We start from the raw sequence: 25,687 nt of genomic DNA, 5'->3' as shown, positions 1-25,687 counted from the left end.
CTCACCAAATTTACGCGTAAACTTTTTTTTAGGGTTACATGTGGTAAGAGACTGAATTGTAGACATTGAAAACAGAGAAGGAAAGAAACCGACAGAAGGTTTTAACTGAAATATTCTTATTGATAATCACTGCAGTTTTATTTGCACAACTTGTATAACCTGAAATGCTTAAATTATAAACCACGCTAAAGAAAATCTATTTCCAGACCTTAGAAATAGACAATAGAACAGAACATAGACAATAGCTACTGGATAGTTTAGAGTTTGGAAAATATAGCAAGTTGCAATTTGTAGAACAGCCACTAGGTGGTAGTGGCTACAAATAAATCTATGCTCATTAAAGCAAATAAACTGAAGTACTGGCCTACACCCTACCCAAAGAAATGTATCAGGAAATGAAGGTGAAAAATAATTTATAATCTTACTCTTATAATACTGGTGCAGTATTTGTAGAACAGGAAGCATAAAGATATAAACTGTAGAAACATAATTTAGTAAAAATGTAATAAAATGCAGGTAATTTACATTAATATATTAAATGTAAATATTTATATTCATATTAATTAATGTAGCACCAGTGGCCAAAAATAAGGTCAACCTTATTTTTGTGCCTAGGTTACTGTGCATTTACAACACTGGTGTATCAGTGAAATGCTGTCAGATTTAAAAAATAAAGATTGATAAGAAGATAGCATGGTTAAGTGAAATATAGAAATGGAGAGATAATAACTAAGCTCTGAGTCAAATAATTAGATGGTGTCAAATAACATGTTTTTATTGCTAAGCAACAGGTATTTATACTAACTACAAATAACTACAGTAAATTTAAATCCTTTCTTTTTCCAATGAAGATTTCTTAAAAGACATAACCATGAAAGGAATTAATGTTTATGCTACTCTTTTTGTAAAGAAAATATGTGGGAAGCCTGTTATTAATATAAAGGGTTACCAGGTTGAACTTAAACTAAGAAAAAAATTAAAGTTCACTAGACTAACAGTACAAAACAGAGTTATTTGTAGCCGAAGTGTTCATTTCCTTTTCATCATACTTAACATCATATCTAACTACAAATTATAACTAAAACCACAAGACATAAATATTGCATATACAGGGAGCTTCCCTGGTGGCGCAGTGGTTGAGAGTCCGCCTGCTGATGCAGGGGACACGGGTTCGTGCCCCGGTCCGGGAAGATCCTGCATGCCGTGAAGCGGCTGGGCCCGTGGGCCATGGCCGCTGGGCCTGTGCGTCCGGAGCCTGTGCTCCGCAACGGGAGAGGCCACAACGGTGAGAGGCCCATGTACAACATAAAAAAAAAAAAAAAATTGCATATACATTAGCTGATTGCCAACCTGAATATAATTTAGTAAATCTGAAGAGAAAAATGTAACTGCCTGCCCATCCACACACACATTTCTGAGCGGTTCAACTACTATTCTTCAGTAGATGAAATGAAATAAGGAAAGGAAGCAAGAAACCATTTGAAAATGGAGGAAAAGGTAAGGGAATTTTCAGACTCAAAAGTAACTCAACTTAGGAAGTATGTATTTTCTATTTTGTCTATTTTTTTTTGTCTGTTATTAAAGTTGAATGTGGTACTTTACATAGGTAAAATATTCCTCAGTTCTAGCTTCAAAATTAACTCTACAGCTGAAATAAATTAAATCAGCATTCTATCAAAGAAGGTATGAAAGCGTGGTCATTTAACCAGGTTGAGGGCAGAAATTAACCCTACCATAATCTAATAAATGTACTTAGTTGAATACTGGGTTTCCAAAAATTATTTTATCAATTTAAACAGTTTGAGTGTCATAATATTATGTACTGAGTGTACTATGTGCCATTCCTGAGATAGGAACTGAAATAATGAAGACTCTAATGAAGTCTTTCCACAAGTAGCTTAAGTCTACTTTATAAAGTCAAATGTTAATTTAAGAATGTTGCAAAAAGTTAAAATTTTACGGTTTCTGGTCTTCTAATTACTCGCCATTCTGCACAAATAAGACAGAACTTCATACTCCTGTGTCTCAAATCACATTGTTCCAGTTCCCCAGAATATCTCCTTTTCCAACCGTCCTCCTGTTTAAAGACACTCAAGTGGAAGTCCTCTGCTCCAAAAGCAGAATTTATCATTTCGTTATACATGCTCCTATAGCCCCAAATGGACATGCAGCATTTCACATACAAAATCATATTTAGCTTTAAATATGCTTATATATATATCTATACAGTCAGCATCTAGCATAATAACTGCAATACAAAGTTTCCTGATAAGCGTTTTAACAAATTCTAGGATTTGTATCATATGATCACAGCTAGTTAAACGTCAGGATCAATTTACATTTTAAACAAGGTAAGACACACACTGACAATATCTGCCTTCCCTCACTGTCTATGTTACTTTAAATACATACACAACCAATAAATGCAAACAAATAGTTTGGAAATAGTTTCAGTTTTCACTTACTGAAAAACGCCAGCATGAAAATCCCATCATTACCCACTCTGAGCTGGTCTGCGTCACTGAAGTCATCTCTTGTTGGACACTCTTCCTCTTGAATCTGTAAAACATAAACTATTAGAATAGCTCACTAAACTATTGATAATTACAACTTTATTATCTTAAGTGTAAAGATAAAAATTTAAATAAAATCTAATGTCCTCAATGTATTGTATAGGCAAAATGAGATAATGAGTATAGTATCTGATACATAATAAGGACTCAAAAAACATTACAAGTATTAATTTTTCATGGGCACCCCTAAAAAGAGTAACTTTAAGAGTAAACACAAAAAAAGATAAAAATTGAATAACATCGAATTAATGAAAATGACATCACAAAAGATTGATGTGACACTGCTGCATCAGTGTCAAATGGAAAGAGGATTTTTCATAATCAGTGGTGAACTCTAAATTGGTACAAACTCTATGGTTGGCAATTTGGCAATATTTATCAAAAATTAAAACGTACACATCCTCCGACACAGTAATTCCAGCTCATGAAATATACTTATAAGAAATGATGTATTACAGATAATTCACTACAGCAATGTTAATAAGAGCAAAAACTTAGACACAATCTAAATGCACATCAATAGTGGGCAACTGTCAGGAGATAATTCTCTGTGAGTCTTTCATGTTTCTACATGTCTCCCAGGTAGAGGCATTGGCTACGTTTTTTCTGTATTATCTTTTCAAGGATGTTTATATAGTAGATGGCTTTGGGAGGGAGAAATAGTATCTCTCTCCAGAGCAGAGATGTAGGCATGCTTATTGGCCATTAGAAAATATTGGGTTCCCCTGAACTCAGAGTTCCACACTGCGAGCAGAGGCATCGCTTGGCCCTCTCTGAGTTGCCCTGCAGGACCTGAGGCTCAGGAAACGGCCATGAGAAAATGCTAATACCCTGGCTACTACTACTGCTGTGAATAATAAAGTTCCTGTCTCTGACCCAGCAGTCCTGTGTCTTCTGTAAGCATCCACAAAACTGTGACAAGCTAATCAGTTGCCTTGCAAGTAGGCTAAAATCTCAGACCGTTTATAATTCTTGAGATCAATGAAATAAATTATTGTATATCTAAAACAATGAAATTCAAAAAGCAATGTAAAGATTTAAAAATAAATTACAATCTCCAAAATATATTAAGTAAAAATCATTTATATAGTACAATACTTTTGTGTACAAAAATAATATACAAACACATTACTGTAGTTGCTTACAAATGTCGAGAAACTTCTCTGGAAGCACGTACAACGTCTGTTATCACTAACTGCCTCCAATATTCAACAAATATTGATAGAATACCCATTCTACATAAGACTTTGCTTCCTGGTACTTGGGATGTATGAATGTATGTAAAACAAAGATGCTTGCCTTTCTGAAGCCTATATCCCAGTGAGGGGAGCTGGACAATAAATAAAGACATAATAAATAAGTTACTTATACAAAAGGTATATAAATGCTCTGCAAAAAGTAAAAAGTAAGGAAAGGATGTTTAGGAAAAAAAATGTAAGGAAAGGATGTTTAGAATGTTTAGTAAGGGCTACAGTTTTCAATATGGTGGTCGCATAAGCCTCATTAAGGTGACACTGAGCAAAGAATTAAAGTAGAGGTAAGAGAGCCATGCAGATATCTCATAGAGGAGTGTTTTAGGCAGAGGGATAAGCCAGTGCCAAGTTCCTAAGAGGGAATCAGACCTGGCATGTTACAAAAATAGTAAGGAGGCTAACATGGTTGAAACCACAGTGAATAAGAGAGAAAACAGGAAGAAATAAAGCCAGAGTCCACTAAAGGACCCTGGATTTTACTGAGTGAACTGGGAGGTCTTACAGAGTTTTGATCAAATGATTGACATGACCTGATTTACAAACTCACTATCTCCATGTTACATATACATAACCTCAGTTGGGTGTTAATTTTCAATTTTGTGGCTCAGAGAAGCTCAGTGCCTTGCCCAAATCACATAATTAGTTAGGTCAAGGCAGGCTTAAATCCAGGATACCAATGTTCTTTCCATGCGATCATGGTAGTCTCACTACAGATATTGCTTTTCTGAAAGAAAAAGACTTTCAGGGACTTCCCTGGTGGCGCAGCGGTTAAGAATCCGCCTGCCAATGCAGGGGACACAGGTTCGAGCCCTGGTCCAGGAAGATCCCACATGCCGCAGAGCAACTAAGCCCGTGCGCCACAACTACTGAAGCCCCCCGCGCACCTAGAACCTGTGCTCCGCAGCAAGAGAAGCCATTGTAGTGAGAAGCCCGCGTACTCCAACGAAGAGCAGCCCCTGCTCGCTGCAACTAGAGAAAGCCTGCGCACAGCGATGAAGACCCAACGCAGGCAAAAATAAATAAATAATCATATTAAAAAAAAAAAAAGACTTTCAAAACCATATTGCTCATTATTTAGGCAAAAAGATCCCTTCAACTCTGCAATCATATATCTTTATGGTCTTATGGTCAATTTAATAACTGGCAATGATCAAATACATATTAATGAATTTTTATATCATTTCAAGTTAATTCAAGAAATAAACATTAAAGCACGGTAGAAGGCCAAAAAAACACTGTCAATATGATGGCAAGAATATAAAATTTCATACTCTTTTTGAAACACCAGTCCAAGAGATTTTATCATAGGACATCACTTTTTTTTCTTTTTTTTAATTTATTTATTTCTATTTTTATTTTTGGCTGCATTGGGTCTTTGTTGCTGTGTGCGGGCTTTTCTCTAGTTGCGGCGAGCAGGGGCTACTCTTTGTTGTGGTGCGCAGGCTTCTCATTGCGGTGGCCAAAATTCCATTCGAAATCGAATGAGAAGGTCAAGGAATGCAGAAGGTAAATTTAAATAGGAGAGTGCCAAAAAATGATGACACAAATAAGTAGTAGTAAATACTAAAAAAACTACAAGCACAAAGAATTACTTTTGATATTACTGAATATACATATCAATTAACACAAATAATATTCTCAGAAGGAAATGATAACATTGCCTTACTCTTTGAGATGTTTCTGCTGCTGCAGCTGCCATTGCAGCAGCTTTGGCCTTCTCAGCTTCATCATACGTAGGAAGAGAGGTAGCAACACTGTAAGGAGGTGGCACAGGATAAAACTCACTGTAAACTTCTGTATCTGAAGAAAAGGATTTTTAAAAAAGATAACCATTAAAACAAACTAATATTATGTTTATAGCCAGAACATAATTTAATAAGTTACAGAACGCCACTAAAGACTATCACTATTTGTAGTTCTATGTTATAAGCTATATAACATATAAATTACTACTACAATGTATATATTATTTTAGTCCTATATTTATTATCAAGAGAAAGAACTGACAAATGTCATCTAACGGCTGATATACCAAACAAGAACATCAAGAATGAGACTCTGAAAATGTGGGCAACACAAAGGAGGTAAACTCACCTCACCATATATGAGCATCCTCTATGTTCCTATTGCTATGCTCAAAGACTTTATTTGCCCATAATCTCACAGACAAAAAGTAAAAATATCAGGAATAATGGTAACAAACACTGAAAGAGCACTAGCCATTTACTATAACACTGCTAAATACATTAACCTTAGCAACTCTGAGGTTCAGTTAAGTGATTTGCCCAGTATCACACAATCAATAAGTGGCAGAAGCCAGGGATTTCCTGACTCCAAATACTTTATTATTTATTTATTCTCATATTTACTTGATAATATATAAGACGTTAATTTTTCTACACAGGTCAATTTTAACAACTCCTAAGAAAACTCAGTATTTCTCTTTGCTAAAAGATTGATGATTTTTAACTCTTTTTTTACTCTTGTCCCTTCTCCCATTTTCCCCCCATCTACCTAGTTCTTTAGGTTTTCTTTTTTAGAAGAATTTCTCCCTCCCCAATTTTTAAGCTATTTTTGAAATATGATCTCCAGAAGTATATTGCAGTATTAAATATAGACTGCTAATTTTTTTAAAAAACTGCATCATTTATTGCCAACTTTGGTATAAGTAAAATCATACACACAGGTCAATCAATTGATTAGACTTACGCTAGAATCACCAACATAAAAAACAGGCAGATTCTAAAAGTAGTGCACACCACAACGTTTGACATCACCTCTGTGGTTTCCTCCATCATAACTACAGCATTTTTACGTCTTCCACATTGTTTACAATTTTACCTATCTTTATCAGATTTTCTTGCATTTTCCACATGAAAAAACACTGCACTCCAGCAATATTTTTCCTGTTGTGTTTTAATATACATAGGGTTTTTTTTTGTACATAGGTTTTAAAATAAGTATTTTTAATGCTATCAATAAGAGCTAAGGATCTGAAGTTAGGCAATTTTCAATCTAATAACAGGAAGTGGTTAGTGGGAGTATAATACTGAATGTTATCCACCAAAAGTCACAAGAGTCATAAATTCTTAGAAAAGACTTATTATTAGGATGTAAAAACACCATATACCGTCAAGTAAATAGATTTCTTTAACTCTGAAGATGGGAGTAGAAGCAAAATTTAAGTAAAAACCATGATTATGAATTTAAACAATAACATTAAAACTATACATTTTTAAAACTGGAACAATGGCATATATATATATCCAAGGAGATGAGATCCTTACATTAAAAATAGATGTGTAAGTTTCTGAAAAATTTTAAGACCCAAGATAGAAAAAATATCTCCACCAATAACAGGTGAAAGTTGGGAAGGAGCACCTTTAATTTTCACTTGTTAATTTTCCTTACTTTTCTTCTACCCTTTGAGGCAGTGGTTGGTTCTCAACCACAGAATTTAAAGTCTGGGGAGCTCCAATCCCAGCTCCTCTTCTTAGAAGTTATGTGATCTCAAGCAAATCACTTAAGCACTGTGAAGTTCCACTTTCTCATCCATAAAACTGACCCAGCGAGGCTATTACTTGCTACTATGGGACGAAATAGAAGAGTATTCAAGAGGACTCTGTGAACTGTGCAACGCTATGCAAATGTCACCTTTTATAACTGACGTTGCTCAGATCTATAAAAGCAGCCATAAGGTGACCTACTGAAGAACATAATCTCCACAGAAAACGGGCACTGCCCATGCCTATAATATAACAGCACTGACTAAAAAGCTGAAGAAAAATAATATCAACAGTTTTCATTAAACAGAAACCCCAAATTCTAGAATTACTCAGTTCTTGTGCTCAATTATAGTCAGGAATGGCCTTTTAGCACAGGTGAAAAAATTAAAAAGACCAGAAATCACAGAGGAGACTGTGAGAATAACTGAACTTCTAGGTACCAGGCTCCACTTGTTTCACAGTTGAAATTTATCTAACCTTTAAAAATGTCATGCTACATTATCAAAACTATTCCAGATCACAGAAAAATGAGAAGCTTCTCAATTCACTTTATGTTGCTTCCATAATATTAATACCCAAACCAAAAAGACAGCACATAAAGTCATAGATCACACTAATAAAGCCACAAAAACTCTAAAAAAATATTAACAAATTTAAATCCAGGAGAGACTAGAACATGATGACAAAAAGAATTTATTCTAAGAATAAAGGGATGGATTAGCTTAAAGAAGAAATCTGTTAATAATACATTTCATTACAACAAAAATTGAAGGAGAAAAACCATGTAATTTTACAATAAGGTACCAAAAAGATGACTCCCAGGTTTCTGGCCTGTTGGAGCCATTTATTGAAATGGGGCAGACTGTCAAAGGAGAAGCTCTAGAGGGTGGTAGAGGGAAGAGGCTGTATACAGTTGTGGTGGTGATACTCTTTGAAACTCTTCCCATGAAGAGGTGGAGACTAATTCCTCAATAATCTTGAATAGAGACTAAGTGACTCACTTCTAACAGCTTGAATGTGACAGATGTGACACTGTGACTTTTGAGGCAATGTCACAGATTCCATTTGGCTTTCTCTCAGAATGCTTGTTCTTAGAAGCCAGCCTCCATTCAGTGAAGAGCCCAGGCCACAACAAGAGGTCACATATAGTTGTTCTGGCCAACAGCCTCAGCTGAGGCCCTAGCATCAGCCAGCAAACGTGTGAGTAAGGAAGCCTGCAATTACCTCCAATCCCAGAGTCACCATCAGACAACAATCACATGAGACCCTAGCAGAGAACTTCATAAAGAAGCCCAATTCCCCCCAAACCATGAGAATTAACAAGCATAAATGATTGTTATTTTACTCCATTAGGTTCGAGGTAGTCTGTTAAACAGCAATAGCAACAGTAGCCACAACAAAGGGATTGCAATTTCACTCTCAGCATCTTCCATCATAGAATGATTAACTTAGCATTACTGGGAAAATACAAATTGTGACCAGAGAAATAGATGAGGGTAGTTCTTCAGAATGACCTGCAAGGATGAGATCAAGCAGTAGCAAGCAGTAATCACATCAAGGATGAGTAGCAAGCAGTAATCACTGCCTTGTATCCAGGAAATATTACCATGAGTGGGGGGGATATTATGTGTATGCTTCACCTCCATTCACATGTACTTACCACATTCTCACATTCATCATTAATAATACCTTGTTTACGACTATATAAGTAAACACACACACATGGGTATGTTTATATATTCATGTGTGTATGCATTATATGTGTGCATGAATATATATGTATATATGGTTATTTCTTCCAAAAGTTATATGGCTAATCCACTGGGAAGGGATTCTAGTAAGCATAAGAAAGTTTAACAAGCTACACTTTTAAATTAATTTTTAAAACAATGAGACAGGTAATCTATGAAATATTTTATAAACTACCTTTAGAAAAACTTTTTTTAAAATAATCATAAAACCGAAGAAGCCCATTAACAGACTTGATAATTACACAAAACCATACTGGTAAAAACAAAACAAAAAATCGAGCTATTAAAAACATTACTAGGGCTTCCCTGGTGGTGCAGTGGTTGAGAGTCCGCCCCGATGCAGGGGACGCGGGTTCGTGCCCCGGTCCGGAAGGATCCCACATGCCGCGGAGCAGCTGGGCCCGTGAGCCGTGGCCGCTGGGCCTGCGCATCCGAAAGCTGTGCTCCGCAACGGGAGAGGCCACAGCAGTGGGAGGCCGGCGTACCGCAAAAAAAACAAAAAACATTACTAGTTGTTTCACACTAAAAACAACAATACCTGAAGTTGTAGGTACTTCCACAGTAATACTGCTATAAGGTGGAGGAGAAGAGTCAGTCTCAAGTCCAGATACTGAAGGAGCAGCCTGCACATTTTGTGGTGTTGGGTTTGAAGTTGACGGCTGCTCTACAGCAGATGATTCTGAATTATCCTCTTCATTGTGAAGCTAAGAGAACAAAGGAAAATGAAAACATTAATGTGAATCAACCTAAAAAAAAATTTTTACAGATCATTTCAGGCAAAGAATCATTTTTTAGCTAAAAACAAGGTAAAATAGCATTTAAAAAGATGAACAAAATTTTTAAGAGACATAATCAGTCATTAAGAAGTTTAGAATTTTTATAGTTTCTTTACAATAAGGATGAAGTTCAAATTGTTAGGATTTATAGAGGAAAAAAGTCATGATTACAAATAGATTCAAGTTCTCTCAATCCTACAATAAATATTGTCTACCACGCATCAGTCACTGTGTACTGCAAAGAAAACTTCTAATACAACCACAATACCATATCTATTACACTAGTATCTAAAATAACTAGAAATGTAAAATGAATTAATGAAATAGAATAACAATATATATACATTCCAAAAACGTGGAATACTCTGAGGAGGTTTTCCCAAGTACCAAAAGAATTACTAATAAAGCAAAATAAGTCAGTGTGCACATAAAATTCTGAAAAACGTCATTACAACAAATTTATTGAAAGTTCAAGAAATGCTAGATACTATATTGAGATCTTTATCACTTAACTCATTCAATCCTCACAACAAACCTGTAAGATAGAGACTATTAGACTGTTATCCCCATTTGACAGATTAAAAGAAAAAAAACCAAACCAAAACCACCCTGGACGTGTAGAGACTTAGAGTAACTTGCCAAACATCACAACAGCTAGCAAGGGTAAAGCCACGAATCACACCCAAGCAGTGTGGCTGCACACCTCTTACTTCATTTATAAGGAAGGAAGGAAGGAAGGAAGGAAGGAAGGAAGAAAGGAAGGAAGGAAGGAAGGGAGGGAGGGAGGGAGGGAGGGAGGGAGGGAGGGAAAGAAATTTTGTCACAGAGCAAATCTGTGTGTTGTGATACAATGCATTTTTGGATTTTAGAAAGAATAGGCGAAATATTACTCCACTTTCTAGGAGCATCGATAAACTTAGTTTCTCTGTACCTCAGTGTCTCCATATGTAAGTTCTGAATGCAACCAAAATCCTCACAGAATTGTAAAATAATATTTGAAAATCATCCAGCATAATGCCTAACACAGAGAAGGCATTTAACAAATACTAGTTCCACCCTTCTTCCCTTTTATTTAATATACTTTATTTTATAAACTCAAAAGCAGAAATTATGTGGTACTCTGTCAGTCCAATAAGTAGTCACTCACTTGCCTCTAAAGAATTTTTTTAAATATGCCAAGTAAAACAGGAGGTCAATTTACTTCACTGCTGTCTGCATGTGTCTTGGTAAGCGATTACACTAGCAAAACACTTTTGGGAGTTCATAAAGGTATTATAACTTTTAACAAAACAGTATAAACAAACCTAAAATCATCTCAAGTTTAAGAAGACAACTTTTTCCATAACACTATGGACAAAAAATGTTGCCTGCCATTCCAGTAAACAATGAATGTTGCCCACCATCAAATCATCAGCCACTGCAGCCAACCCCACACAGTGCACCCTGAGGGGAGCTCAGGATGGAGAGAAACAGGATACTGGCCCTAGATAGTTAAGAAGCATATCTAAAGAACAATTTCAATAAGCCCAGACTCTTGCATCTCCGCATACACAGAAAAGCCCTGAAATCATTAACTTAAGATGTCTGTTTCGTGTGATCAGCGGTAATCTTCTCATGCCCTACTCTCCCCCACCACCCCAGCAAGAACTCCAGTGCACCCCGGCTCCTCGCCGTCCTCTTTGCAACAGCACCTCAGAGCTATCTGAGAGGCTGTCTCTGGGGCTATAATCCTCAGTACGGTCCTCAAATAAAACATAACTCGCAATTTTTAGGTTATGTGTTTTTCTTCAGTCAACAGCACCAAAGTTGATACAATAGCATCCACTCACAGAAACTGAATTCTAAGGTCAAATAAGCATAAAGTCAACTCTGTATGAGCTTTTACATTTATTTACTTGCAGCACTTTTCCAAGTAGGCACTAAATGAGCACCCTCTTGAATAGCAACACTCTGCCCTGGTGTCATAAAGCATCTTCTGTTTCCCATTACAAGGCACCCAGGAGAATTCCCAATGTAGTCATCTTTGACAACACTTTTAAGAGCAAAAATGTCAGATGAACAAGTTAAGGCAAATAAAGTACAGATCAATACTTAGCATATACTTAGTAATTTAGAATATATTAGTATATTTAGTATATATAGTAATTAATATTACTAAACAAATAATAATGGTGTCAAAAAAGAGGAAGCCACTTTTCCATATCTACTATTAATACTGCAAATGTAGATGAAATGTACTAAAGAGAAAATCCTACATGACAAACAACTCTCCTCTAGTTCCTCACAGGAAACACCCCCTACCACATCAAATATACAAATACACTCCCCAGAATGACCAACTCTCTGCTTAAACCTGTCAAAATATATTCAAATAACTACAATAAAAAGAATAACTAAAGATACTTTTACATATGATCTCAGAAGTAAAGCTTTGGAACTTATAAAACACACCAATTTATTTCAACTGCCTTACCTAATACCTCCAGTTTTATTTTTACAAAATTATAATATAGGGGACTTCTCTGACAGCCCAGTGGTTAAGACTCCGCACTCCCAATGCAGGGGTACAGGTTCGATCCCTGATCGGGGAACTAAGATCCAGGCATGCCACACAGCACAGCCAAAAAAAACCCCCATATATATATATATTACAGTGAACAGTTGCTCTGTGTTAACCATAAAACCCAATAACTCAGTCAACAATCTCTACCCACTGTAGCATAGAACTTCCAATTTACTTTAAATGCAACACTGTATTTTGATATCTTTGGTGTCTCCATAAATTAACCTACTGTGTGATGAGACAAAATTACTTTTAAGGAAGGACAAGAAAATTTTAACATAAAAATTTTTCTGCCGTTTGAGGCACTACCCCCTCCCCTTTAGTGTGCATTGTACGTCTGCACTATACATTAACTAGATCCCCTTAGAAGACGCAGGAATGCCTCCTCACTCAAAAAAATTAATTTCCATCTGGTGCCAGCAAGGTAACTCCTTAGGAGATAACATTCCTTTCTCAATTCTGTAAAGAGCCACAATGACCCCACTACTCACCTTGTTGCACTATGTAAACTGCCAATATGTTACTTTGTCTCAAAAACTTAAATAACTAACTGTGCTTTGACCTCTAACCAGCAGAACAGCCCTAGGAGCTCTCTGAAAGACTGTCTCCCGGTTTATAATCCTTAGACTGGCTCGAATAAAAATTTCCATTTTGGGCTTTCCTGGTGGTGCAGTGGTTGAGAGTCCACCTGCCGATGCAGGGGAAAAGAATTTCCATTTTCTTAGATTGACTATTGTTTAATTTTTTCGACATTTGATTGCCTTTTACCTAAGTTCTTACAAGGGTTCAAATTAAGTTACATGTTTATCAAATTAGACAATGCCAATTTGTAGAAATTTTTCCTTAATCATGCTGCTATGTTGTTAAATGGTTCTATTTTACATTCTATAACAATTACCTAAACAGCAAGAAAAAAGGGTGGGGGAGGAGTGGGGTGGGACCTACATATATTCAGTAATGAACCAGGCTCTGTGTTCCATCCACACATCACCTCAAAAGTTATCTTCCCAGGGAATTCCCTGGCGGTTTCACTGCAGAGGGAGCAGGGTTCGGTCCCTGGTTGGGGAACTAGGATCCCGCAAGCCAAAAAAAAAAAAAAAAAAAAGTTATCCTCCCAGCTTGTCCTATTTATGAGCCTCCTGGAAAAAAATGTGGGCAATAGCACATGAAAATTAAAATATCTTTAATCTAGTGACCAGGGTGATGAAAAGTTGCACACTAAACCACAGTTTTTTAGTCCGAAGGGTAAAAGGATGACAAGAGGGCTTTGTTAAACGTATCTATCTATCGCTAGTTTTTATAGATGTATATTAAGTATTTTTAATGATAAGGAAACTGTAATCATTATGATTAGCTAGCTGGAGGTCTAGCCTTCCTGTGTATAAACTATTGTTTCTTTTACTTTAATTGGCGTGTCTCCTATACATATCCCTTTATTCTATTTTAAGGTGATAAAATACTAATGTAATAACTAGAAACTTTATTTCTGAGAAGCTAGAGATCTCAGTGAATGTTTTCTAAACATACCAAGATGAGAATTATGGAAGTGCAGTCAAGTGTTGTTTAGTGAACAGTGCCCTGTACCAGGGCCTGGTAGGTTAGCCAGTTGTATGGTCTTTTTTTCACCTTTCTTCTCATTTCTTTTCTCTTCTTTTGTTTCAGTTTGGGCACAGAAATTGAACTACAGGGCAGAACTGTAAGATTTTTGGGAAATAAAAACCGAGCTATCTCTAAAGTTGTTTATTTAAAAAAGTTTCTAAAGAACTAATATATGTTGTATACTGCCATATTCTGACTACATTTATTACCAAAGGGCAAAACTGGGAAGAAGAGTTAGTAGTTGCAAGGAGATAAATTTTAGCTCAATAAAAAAAATTTTTAATTTTTAGTTAGAACTTTTTAATTTTTAGAGTACTAGGTTTTCTGTGGGGCAACAAATCCTTTCAGATTTTGTATGACTGACTATCTGGCAAGACTGTTTTATAACTAGGATGGCCATACAGCTGTTTTCCCCAGGACTGTCCCACTTTACACCTGTTGTGTCACAGCCCCATTCAATTTAGCGTTTTCTCCACCCCGTTCATTCTCAAAAAAAATTGTACGGTCGGTCAACTGACATATAATGGGATTCTTGGCCTTTGTACAAAATTAGTAGATGACAAAGGTTCCTTCTGACTCTAAGATAACATGATTCTAGAAAAAAACCTCTGGTAGCCTCTATCATTCAATGTTGCCTTATCTAACACCTGATTTAGAGAAGCTAACAGGTATGTGTTGCAGTAAAATCAATCTGTAGAGTCAAGCTACTCATTTTAGTCACCCAAGAAGAAAGTGAGCTACCTTATCTATGCTGCTAGGGATAAGGTGCTAAGAAATTTCTACAAACAGCCCAAGTGTTAAAACCAATAGCTCAGAAGACAGAGTCCCACAAAACAGTGCTGCTTAGCAAAGGGAGCTAGATTTTCTACCAATAACACTAAATTACAGCAGTCGTCCTCACGCACACACATACCATTAAGCAAATGAACAGAATCTTAATTTGAGGTTTACTCCCCACCAAATTTTTTCCACTAAACTTTTGCTGTCTCTGGATACCTTTCTTCTGAGAACTAGCCTATGATAAAGCAATGATTAGCAAATGATTCGAAAATGATACTAATGATTAGGAAAGAGCGCATAAGCAACAAGTAAATATTAAAGGAAAAATATTTGCCGTGCCTAATTTTCAGCTTCTTCTTTTGGAAGTACAGAAGTTTGGTTACAGTTTTATATTTCATAATATAATACAGGCATATTTCTGCTCATAAAAACCTTTCTTGTTAGTATGAGAGAATATCATTATTTCATGGTGTTCTACAAAGAACACAGTGGGCTTCAGATGCTCTGTCACCTGAACAAGTCTGCAAAACAACTGTTAAAAACCAAGTATCATCAGATGTTTTATGAAGACATAACAAAGTGTCTTTTAAACAAAAAGGATTCTTACTTCATTTTTAAACTGTTACTGTCTGCTCATGATATGTCAACTGAAAGAAAGGTGCAAAAGAATATATACAGTATAACTGAGTCTTTTTAAATAATGAGAGAGATAAACACAACACTGTAGATCAACTATATTTCAGTAAAACTTCCTTTTAAAAAGCTTTTTCCTACAAATTCCAAAATAAATAAATAAATAAATAAGAGATTATTTGTGTAGTACATATAGGCAACCAAAATTTCCGGAAGGACACACAAGAAACAGCAAAGAGCTGCAGGTGGGGAAGAGATTTCATCATTCTCTACTATTTGATTTTTCACCCTAAGCATAAATTACTTTGAATTTTTTAATTTTTAATAAATAAAACCAAAATGCAAAAGTCCTCTAATTTCTGGTTTGGCATGTCTCACAGGCAACAATGTACCTAACACTATATCCTATGATAAAAAAGCTTTTTCCACAGAAAATGTAATATCACTATAATACCTTCCCAGGGTTTATGTATATACAACTTTCTATTAAAAATGACACAATCTGAAACTGTAACCACAGGAAAAATATATGTGAAGAATGCAAATGAGGAACTGTATCTGTTTTTTTAAAGGAAAAATTGAGAGGGATAATTAATGGGGCAACAGAGTGATTAAAGAACATAAGACCAAATTTATATTGCCACACTAGACAGTTCTTCTGAGCTTCTGACCTAGATACCCACTCATTAATTCATTTCTTAAAACAACATTAAACATAATCACATACTAAAAAGGGGCTCTAGGCTCTTTATGTACAATTCTTTTCCTCCCATACTGCACTGCCTAGTTGACTTCTACACACAGTTCAGGTCTTAGCTTAAAATCAAGTTCTCAGACTTCCCTGGTGGCGCAGTGATTAAGAATCCGCCTGTCAACGCAGGGGACACGGGTTCGAGCCCTGGTCCGGGAAGATCCCACATGTCGCGGAGCAACTAAGCCTGTGCACCACAACTACTGACCCTGCGCTCTAGAGCCGGCGAGCCACAACTACTGAGCCCGCGTGCCACAACTACTGAAGCCTGCATGCCTTAGAGCCTGTGCTCCACAAGAGAAGCCCCTGCTTGCCGCGACTAGAGAAAGCCCGCTCAGCAACGAAGACCCAACGCAGCCATAAATACATTTTTTTAAAAAATCAAGTCCTCAAGAAAATCTTTCCTATCTCTCAAAAGTAGATTAGGACACAATCTTAAAGCACCCTGTTCTTTAGCACACTTACTACAATAGCAATTATTTATGTGCTCATTCATTTACAATCTGTTTTTCCAGCTAAAGTAAGAGCTCTACAAAACTGGAGGTTATGTCTGTCTTGCTGAACACTACAAAAATAAGCTCCAAAGTATTTGGAATCAACTTTGGTTAAAATTAAAAGGAAACGCAATATAGGTCACCAGTCACAACAGTATAAAATGGAAAGACTGGAGAAATAACCTTGCTATAACCCAAGTACTGTGAAGTCTGTAACAGCTAGTTATTACCTTAGTAAGTTAAAGGAGAAAGAGTTAGAGTATATTTACATCCCAATGACCTCCAAGGAACAAAGAAACCAAACAGATGGGATAAAGATCTTATATAAATTGCTATTTTCAGAAGAATTCAGCCTCCAGTTAAATTCCTTTTTATATGCTAAAACTGCAATGTAAATCGGCTAGATCCTAAGATTCTCTCTTTGAATACAAAGTCCTCTATATGGTACGCTCATTAGTCGTGTTCATAGTCCTTTAATTAAATGACAAATATTTGACCTTATTCTTAAATGTTTATATCAACAGAAAGATACACTTTTCAAAATTCCATTTAGCTTACTCAGATCTTACCTAAGAAAATACATATTTACAAATCTGCCCTATAATTATGCCTCTTTAGCAATAGGTCAATATGATCTTAACACAGATTATCATAGTCCAAGGGAAAAAAAGAGAGAAAAGAAAAAAAAGAAAGGAGAAAAAGATATTTGAGCGGCTGGGCTGGCAATTTCTCATACTTTCATCTAAGGTTGTCTGTCTACGGGGCACTGCTCCCTGCCATCCCCCACTTACCTTCTTGGTCTCCCGCTAATTTCTCAATCTAGCACACATGAATTGAGCATGAAAAGACCATAATGTACGCCATAGCTGTCTATATATTTTATCATAGGAAGATGTTCAGCTTCAGCCTCATCTTTCGTGGTTTTATACCAAAATATGTGTTACATAACATATTTTAAGTTTACTTTTTTTTTTCTTTTGCATGTACAAAGTTTATTTTATTTTATTTTTTTTAACATCTTTATTGGGGTATAATTGCTTTACAATGGTGTGTTAGTTTCTGCTTTATAACAAAGTGAATCAGTCATACATAAACATATGTTCCCATATGTCTTCCCTCTTGCGTCTCCCTCCCTCCCACAAGTTTACTTTTAAAAGACTGCATTTTTCAAATCTGGCCAGTACTTGGGTTTTTGTCCTCTACAACTCAAGCAGCTTTTTGAGATATATTTGTTGATGACTATGCTGTGGTCTTAAGCAATTAAGTTATCTGTGGCAGACATGTGATTGTCTCCCTCAAATCCCTTCCATCCCTCTTTCATTATAGATTCACAGTAATGTGGGTGGGACTGAGCCCACCCTACTACCTATGTTGGTCAGGATAATTTTCTCCTTTGGCACTGCAACTGCTTCCCAACCAGCCTGGCCCTCCTCCTGGGCAGGGTGCCTGTGTCAAAGGTGGGCAATAAAATAAGCTAAGATTATCCACTTAGAGGATATAGAAAACTGCTGTGGAAATAATGATACAGAGCAATTCCAGGGTTTAAGATTTCCTTAATTGGTTTGGGGGCCATAATTTACAAACCCCGATGGAGAAGGTGCCCCTACGCATTTTTTATAAGCAGAAGAAAATTTTAATGATAATGTTTGAATTTACAAAACTATTCAAACCCTGAGTTTTCAAAATAGCTCAGTGTTCTGATTTTTATAAGCTAACATACTGGTATTTGTAAAGAAATAAATGTTCCCTGCCATTCCAGTTCTGTAAGGATAAAGCCATTAGCTACTGCCACGGCCCAGGGACAGTGCACCCTGAGGGGGATTCAGGATGGTGAAAAACAGGAAACATTCTGTGCTTTGGATATACTGGCCCTTAGATAGTTAAGATACATATCTAAGAAAACATTTCAAATGACCTCAGATTCTTGCATCTTCCCATACACAGAAAAGCACCAAAATCATTCACTTCAGATGTCTTCTTTGTGCTTAGCAGTAATCTTTTTATCTTGACTACCTGGTTTGCCCAGCAAATAAAGTTCATAGGCATCCTGGCTCCTCCCTTACCTCTCTGGAGCAGTTCCTCGGAGCTGAGAGGCTATCTCTCAGGCTATAGTCCTCAGTAAGGTCCCTGAATAAAACTGAACTCACAACGTTTATGTCGTGCATGTTTATTTCAGTCAACATATCCTATCCAACATAAACAATGATAAATATAATGACAATGGCAACTTGTAATAAAAGGTTCTCTTCTGTTTCCATAATCAAATTAAATAAGAACCCTTTGACAGATTCTCCAGAAAGTTTTTTACCTGCATGCACCAAAATAAGTCAGGAAATGTCATAACTGGTAAAGTTTAAAAAGCAAAATTGGCTAAAGAGTATACTTCATAATAGAGAAGTGAATCTCAGATATTAAATTATAGTAATAATATTAAAATTAGCCCCCTTCTAGCAATCAAAATCTGAACATTCAAGAGGTTTTAAAAGCAAAACTATTCAGGCATGAGAATAAAAAACAAGAGCTAGTAAACTCTAACTGCAACCATTTCCTTCCAGGAAACTATCAGTTCCAAGTTTGTGCTGTACTTCATGAGTCCCTAGAAGCTTAGAGATCCTTTAATTAGATCTGGGAATATTATTACCTTCCTAGTCAGATCATAAGCATGTGAAATTTAGGAAGTATGCTTTATTCATCGTGGTATCCCCTAAAACAAGTAGCAGAGTTTAGGACACAGAATAAGCTTCACATTAAATATGCAGTCCCCTAAGCCTCCCAGAGTTTTTCTTCTACCAAAAGGCAAGAGAGAGCTTGGTCAAGTAATGGATGCACTGAACATCTCAAGATCAATAATCACAACTCATATATTCTATGATTCCCATGGTGTTTTTACACATAGTAGAAACCTGAAATATTTAATCATTCAACTTTTGCGGGCAATCACCATAACTTAATAAGTAAATATCTGTCCCCCAAAGCTTACTGAATTAAACTAACGGTGTTATCCAAAAACCACAGATAACTGAATTAACACACGCTAAAGAAGAATATAAATTCCATCCCCACATCACCCAAGTTTTTAGAGTAACTACTCTAGAGACATTCTTACCACAGCTAGACAAGACAGTCAATAGTAAAGAAAGTCACAAAAATCACAAAGAGCTGCCCCCTCCCAACACAAAATCAAAGAGCTGGCAAGGCTAGGTCAATGCATAAACTACCTGAGACTCTACACACTGAAGAAAGAAGCATCAGTGACTTTGAGCACAGAACAGTAATAAATGTTCATACATAGGACTTTTATCCATCAAAAAGTAGTTTACTATTAAAGAATAGAGATACAAAAACCAAAAACAGGTCACAACAGGGGTGACCTTTTGATATAAGTTAATAAAAATGAAGACTCTAGGAAAAACAGATTTTATTAGACAAAAGAAATGAAACAACAGCACACAGGAAGAACATAAATTATTAATTTAAAAAGTAAATATTTCTAATAATTAAAGACGCAAAAACGGTGTGTTAGAATGGAGTAGAAGTCGAACTACTGCTAGTAAGAATATAAATTCATTCAACCACCTTGCAGATCAATTTGGCAATTCCTAGTAAGGCTGAAGGTGTGTAGGACCCAATAATTCCACTTGTAAACGTCAATATTAGAAAATTCTCACACTTGCACATAAAGAGGCACATATAAGAATGCTCATGGTAGTACTATTTGTAATAGTGAGACACTGATAACAACTGGCTGGTCAGCACAAAATGAATAAATATTATTCCACTATTTGTATAACAATTCATTTTAAACTTATTAATTAGACCTACATGAGTCATCATAGATAAATCTTTAAAACACGGTAAGTGAATAAAGCAAGCTGAGAAAGTATAAAATAGTAAAATACTGTAATAAATACATGATAACATCTGTTATCTCCACAGTGGATATAGAAATATCTTTTACATCATTTTTTATACTTCCCTTTATGCTTGAAATGTTTCATAGTTTTAATATTTACATTAAAACAAACAAAAAAAAGCCAGCTAGCCAAGTTGTCTTCCATGTATAAAGTATATATACCATCCATGAGTCCTTGGGAAAAACTACTCCATGATGAAAACCAGGCAATCATAAAATTAAGCAAATAAAAAGTAAATAAGGAGAAAAGCAATGAGAAAAGATATGGTGGTTAACACTGAGTCCTTTCAAAGACAAAACTAATGCTAAACATTGAGCTAAAGACTAAATAAATAGCCGCTGGCAAACAGACAGCAAACCTGAAAAAGTAAAAATATAAGCAACATAAAAATCAGGAACTGGGGAAAGAAAACATGAGAGAAAGTATTAATACCACTCACCTCATCTTTCACAGCAGGGATTTAATCTCTAATATCTAAAATTAAAACATGAGGTTTTAAAAATTACTCCAATTTCTTACTGATTTTTATACTCTTTTAATTTTAGTGAAATCCTACAGAACCTAACAACTCTGTGGTAAAGAAACCTTTATCTAGAATTCAGCAGTTCTTTAAGGATTTTTTTCCTTGCTGTTAAATCCAAACAAAATCGTATTTTGTATTCTCATTTAAAAAAAATAGAATAGTGGGACTTCCCTGGCAGTCCAGCGGTTAAGATTCCACGCTTCCACTGCAGGGGGCATGGGCTTGATCCCTGGTCTGGGATCTGATCCCGTATGCCATGTAGTGCAGACAAAAAAAATAGAGAGAGAGAGAAAAAAAAAAAAAAGAGTAGTGTCCCATTCTTATTACATTATTCCTGTCCATAAGCACAAATGGAAATGTGTTCACCAAATATCAACATAATTTATTTCTGGTTGGTAAGATTTGGGTGCCTAGATTGCTTCTTTTGTACTTACACTGCTTGTATTTAAAAAAATAAGTATATATCACTTTTTATAAGAATATACTTTAGCCTAGTAATTCTCATTTTAAGAGAATTCTTAAATTCTACATCCAAAGAAACTAATCAGAAACTTAAAACAGGATTTCTTTGTAAAGTTGTTCATCATAGTGTTATAAAAATGGAAAACCGAAAACAATCTATTCATCCAAAATAAAATAAACACACTGTATCAATATAATAGAATCCTATACAGCCATTTAAGGTGGTGTTTCCAAAGGATACTTAATGAAATAGGAAATGCTCATGATACAGTGTTAAAGAAGTAACAAAATTGTGTGTGTGTAAATCATATATTATTCATATTATTTTAAATAAGATGAACTGTTAGCAGTTTCAAAATGATTGTTAACAGACAAATGGGTAGCATGGGTGCTTGAAAACTGTATTTTGTTGGGGTTTTTTTTAACTATTCTGTATTTTTTCTAAGTTCTCTAGAACAGAGATGAAAGAAAGTATGAAACAATCTTTTTTTGTTCTTAATGTAGGACATATGTGATAAAGAGATTTCCATCTATGCTTACAGGAGTAAGTTTCTACACGTTAGAAAACTGACATTTATAAAATTGCTCAATGACACTAAAACTGAAAGAAAATCACCACAGACTTTATATCCATTCAATAACCTTTCATAATCATTCTTGTCTTTACAAGAAAAGAAAGGTACATAAACCCAGATAGACGATGCTTGTTATTTTCCATCAACCAGTTAACAGTACTAATACATAAAGTAATACCAGCATGTAACCATTTGAGTGTTATGATATTCTAGTGAAACTCATTTGGAGGTCAAAATGATTCATAAAGGCTTTCTCTTTGTCTCTTTCCCACCTATAACAAGAGTTTTCTTCATGGTGCCCTTCTGTCTTAACTAGTTGTTAATCACATTATATATTTGTCTACATAATCTATTTTCACAGTCAGTAATATTATCTATTCCTTAGAACTTCAATGAGGATGGCACACCAACACTGTGAGCAACACACCACCAATGTTCCAACTGCTTTATTCTACGTCCAGCTGATAAAAAACCTCCACAAACTTTCCACAAACAACTCTGAGAAAATGCTCATTAAGCACTCAGCACAGCAGCAGTAAGCTACTGTGGCAATAACTGTTGTATCGGTCACCATTCTTCCACTGCAGCCCTACATATAAAGCATAGACAGTGCTTCCTCCATCCAAACTAAACTTTAGAAAGCAGATACATTCACATTATCTAACTGCTATATGGCAGGAAAGTGCAAAAATGATAGGGACTTGTCACAAGGACATACGAGCAGATAGTCAAATCTGGGATGATCTGAGCCTCAAAATGATGATAGTATGAGACAATAATCAATAGAATAAAATTAAAATCCATGAATTCATACTAATATAAATGAATAAATAAACTGGAGGCTACAGGAGTTCTTCCTTATAGAATCCTACATAATAAATGCAGAAGAAATGACAGAATTAGGAAATCACCATTTGACAACCATCGTTATAACTCTTTCAGGTAATCATAAACAATGAGTTCTAAAACCAATGGGTGAAAGTATAATTTTTTAAAGGAACTTTGTGGGGTATACTATAAAATAACTGATATGAATCATTCCAAAACATTAATGTAATCCATGACAAATAAGATTAAAGAATTGTTCCAGCTTAAGGGAGACAAAAAGACACTAACTAAGCACAATAGCTAATCATGGACTAGATTCTAATCTAAAAATAAGTTTTTTCTTTTGCTATAAAAGACACTAGTAGGGAAACTGGTAAAATATGTTTATAGATTACAGTATTGCATAAATGTCATTGATTTTGATAACTGCACAATAGTTTGTAAAAGTATGTCGTTTTTAGAAAATATACACTGAAATATTTAGATGTAAAGGGATAACATGTCTGCCACTCATTTTCAAATGCTTCAGAAAAAAATATAGCGTATGTGTATATATACACATATATACAAAGAAAATATCACAAAGCATATGTGATAAAACATCAACATTTGAGGAAACTGGGTGAATGGTGTACAGGAAATCTGTGTACTATTTTTTCCACACTTAACTGTAAGTCTAAAATTAAAATTATTTTAAAATAAAGTTCAAAAAACAAAATGCTATATGGCAAGAAAATAGAAAAAAAAATGTTGTATTAACAAACAGATTAATTTAAAACTCTACAATCCCAGCTTCTAACTTCCACTCTATCACTAGAGACCTATATGATCATTAAAAACCTCTACACCTTCAGTCAGTTTACAAAATGATTTCTCTACATTTAATCAAAATCCTAGTTTCCCTGGATGGCACTACATCCCTCAAAAGCCTCTCAAACGCGAAATGTTAATCCTCACACCACCACCCCTTATCTGGAAACAAGAAGACAAAGAAAATGTTCTTGGATACAGCCAATGCTAGGTCAAGAGCCTTTCTCGAAATTCACACTGTCTCTACAGCCTGCCAGACTTTCTCTCATCCTGTTCTTAGTATTTACAAGGGTCTAAATCATTCCCCAATGAGTAAAACTTACAAGCCAGCCCCCTACCTCCAATATCATCTCCTCTACCTTTATTCCTACTATAATACAAGACAGCTAAACCAACTTAACACTTCAGCTATGAAACAGGAAGCAATAATATGCAAAGTTGAATGGTCTAATAACTCCATCAGTTCTCTACTTCTCTGACCTGAGAGTCATCTAGAACTGCTTCTACTAGAAACTATTAGATTTCTACCTCTTAATTCCTGGTCACAACCTCCTGGCCTTTTTTACTCCCTTACTTCCACTTAGTCTATTCCTTGGGCCTTCCATTTGCTGCCACCTGGTTTACTTTCCATCCTACGTAGCCTGGACTATAAAGTGAAAAACCTGCATGACACTCACCCTCAATTTCCTAGTTCCCATATCCTCTGCCACAGCTACCCCACCAACACCCAATTTGGGGTGAGTCTGTCTACTATCTCCTGGTAGAAGGAGAGAAGCAAATCCCGTAACTGTATAGACGGGCGCCAAGTACAAATTTAGTTTCCAATTCCAGCAGGGCCATCAGAACTAGTCATCACCATGGCAGGCGTTTCAGCTCCGCCACTCTTCTAGCCCCCGCTTCCAACCATGGAACTCTCAGTCCAAATCTTTGCCTCCTACTTCTCAGAGGAAAACAGGATTTCAAGCAAAAACTCCTTCAGTTTCTCTCCCCTGAAGCTCTAAATTTAGCGTACGGCTTCCATTTATATTCTTTACTCCTAAATGCCAAATAACTGTACAGAGAAGATCCTGCCTCCCAAAGGATTGTTTGTTTGTTTTTTCTTTATGATATGTCTCTCCTTTCTTTTCTCCACTAACTTCTTTCTCTCTGCCCACATGTATATTTTATTCACACCATACTTAGAAAAAACCTGCCCACAGCTAAAATTTAAATTTTTATCTTGTGCTTTTTGAACTATTTCCATCTCATCTCGTCCTTCTTTTCCTTCAATAACAAACATCCTAGAAGAAGAAAAAAAAAATCTGTGCACTTCTAATTCCCATTTCCTACCCAATCCATTACCATCTGGCTTTCACTCAAACAGCTCTTACTAAGAACAATGACCTTCTTCCTAATTGTTAGATCCAAGAACCTACTCATCCTATCAAAAATCTTGAATACAGTCGTCCCTGGATATCCTGGTATTTATTCCAGGACCCTCCACTCCCACCCTGCAGATACTGAAGGCCCACAGGTGCTTAGATCCCTATATAAAATGGCATAGTACAGTCTGTCCTCCATATCCGCAGATTTCAGAACCCAAGAATATGGAGGGTATGGTGTACATTCAACACAGTTGAGTGTAGTTCTAATTGGTTTTTCTTTAGCTGCCAGCGAAGTAGTTCCTCTGGTTTTCCTCCTACCTTTTTTTTTTTTTAAGATTTATTTTATTATTTATTTATTTAATTTATTTTGGGCTGCGTCAGGTTGTACTTGCGGCACACGGGATCTTCGTTGCAAAACGCGGGCTTCTCTCTAGTTGTGGCGTGAGGGTTTTCTCTCTCTAGTTGTGGCGTGTGGGCTCCAGAGCACGTGGGCTCTGTAGTTTGTGGCACGCAGGCTCTCTAGTTGAGGCAC

At 35.9% G+C, this 25,687-nt stretch overlaps 1 protein-coding gene across 5 annotated transcripts in view; it reads right to left on the bottom strand.

Annotated features, from left to right (window-relative positions):
• NDFIP2 (Nedd4 family interacting protein 2) overlaps positions 1–25,687 on the bottom strand; it is a 77,746-nt gene that overhangs the window by 32,090 nt on the left and 19,969 nt on the right. For all 5 annotated transcript variants that reach the window (XR_009536793.1, XR_009536792.1, XR_009536791.1 and 2 more), the window contains exons 2-4: positions 9,622–9,787; positions 5,493–5,626; positions 2,466–2,559 (exon numbers count right to left, since the gene is read on the bottom strand). Coding sequence is in view for 2 of the 5 variants with exons in the window: in XM_060129225.1 (XP_059985208.1) it covers positions 2,466–2,559; positions 5,493–5,626; positions 9,622–9,787 (394 nt within the window). In the remaining 3 variants the exon portion in view is untranslated. The remainder of the gene's footprint in view (positions 1–2,465; positions 2,560–5,492; positions 5,627–9,621; positions 9,788–25,687) is intronic.

The sequence above is a fragment of the Lagenorhynchus albirostris genome, chromosome 18 (assembly GCF_949774975.1).
Source record: "Lagenorhynchus albirostris chromosome 18, mLagAlb1.1, whole genome shotgun sequence".
In the NCBI taxonomy this organism is placed as follows: domain Eukaryota; kingdom Metazoa; phylum Chordata; class Mammalia; order Artiodactyla; family Delphinidae; genus Lagenorhynchus; species Lagenorhynchus albirostris.
This window is presented reverse-complemented; position numbering and strand designations above follow the sequence as displayed.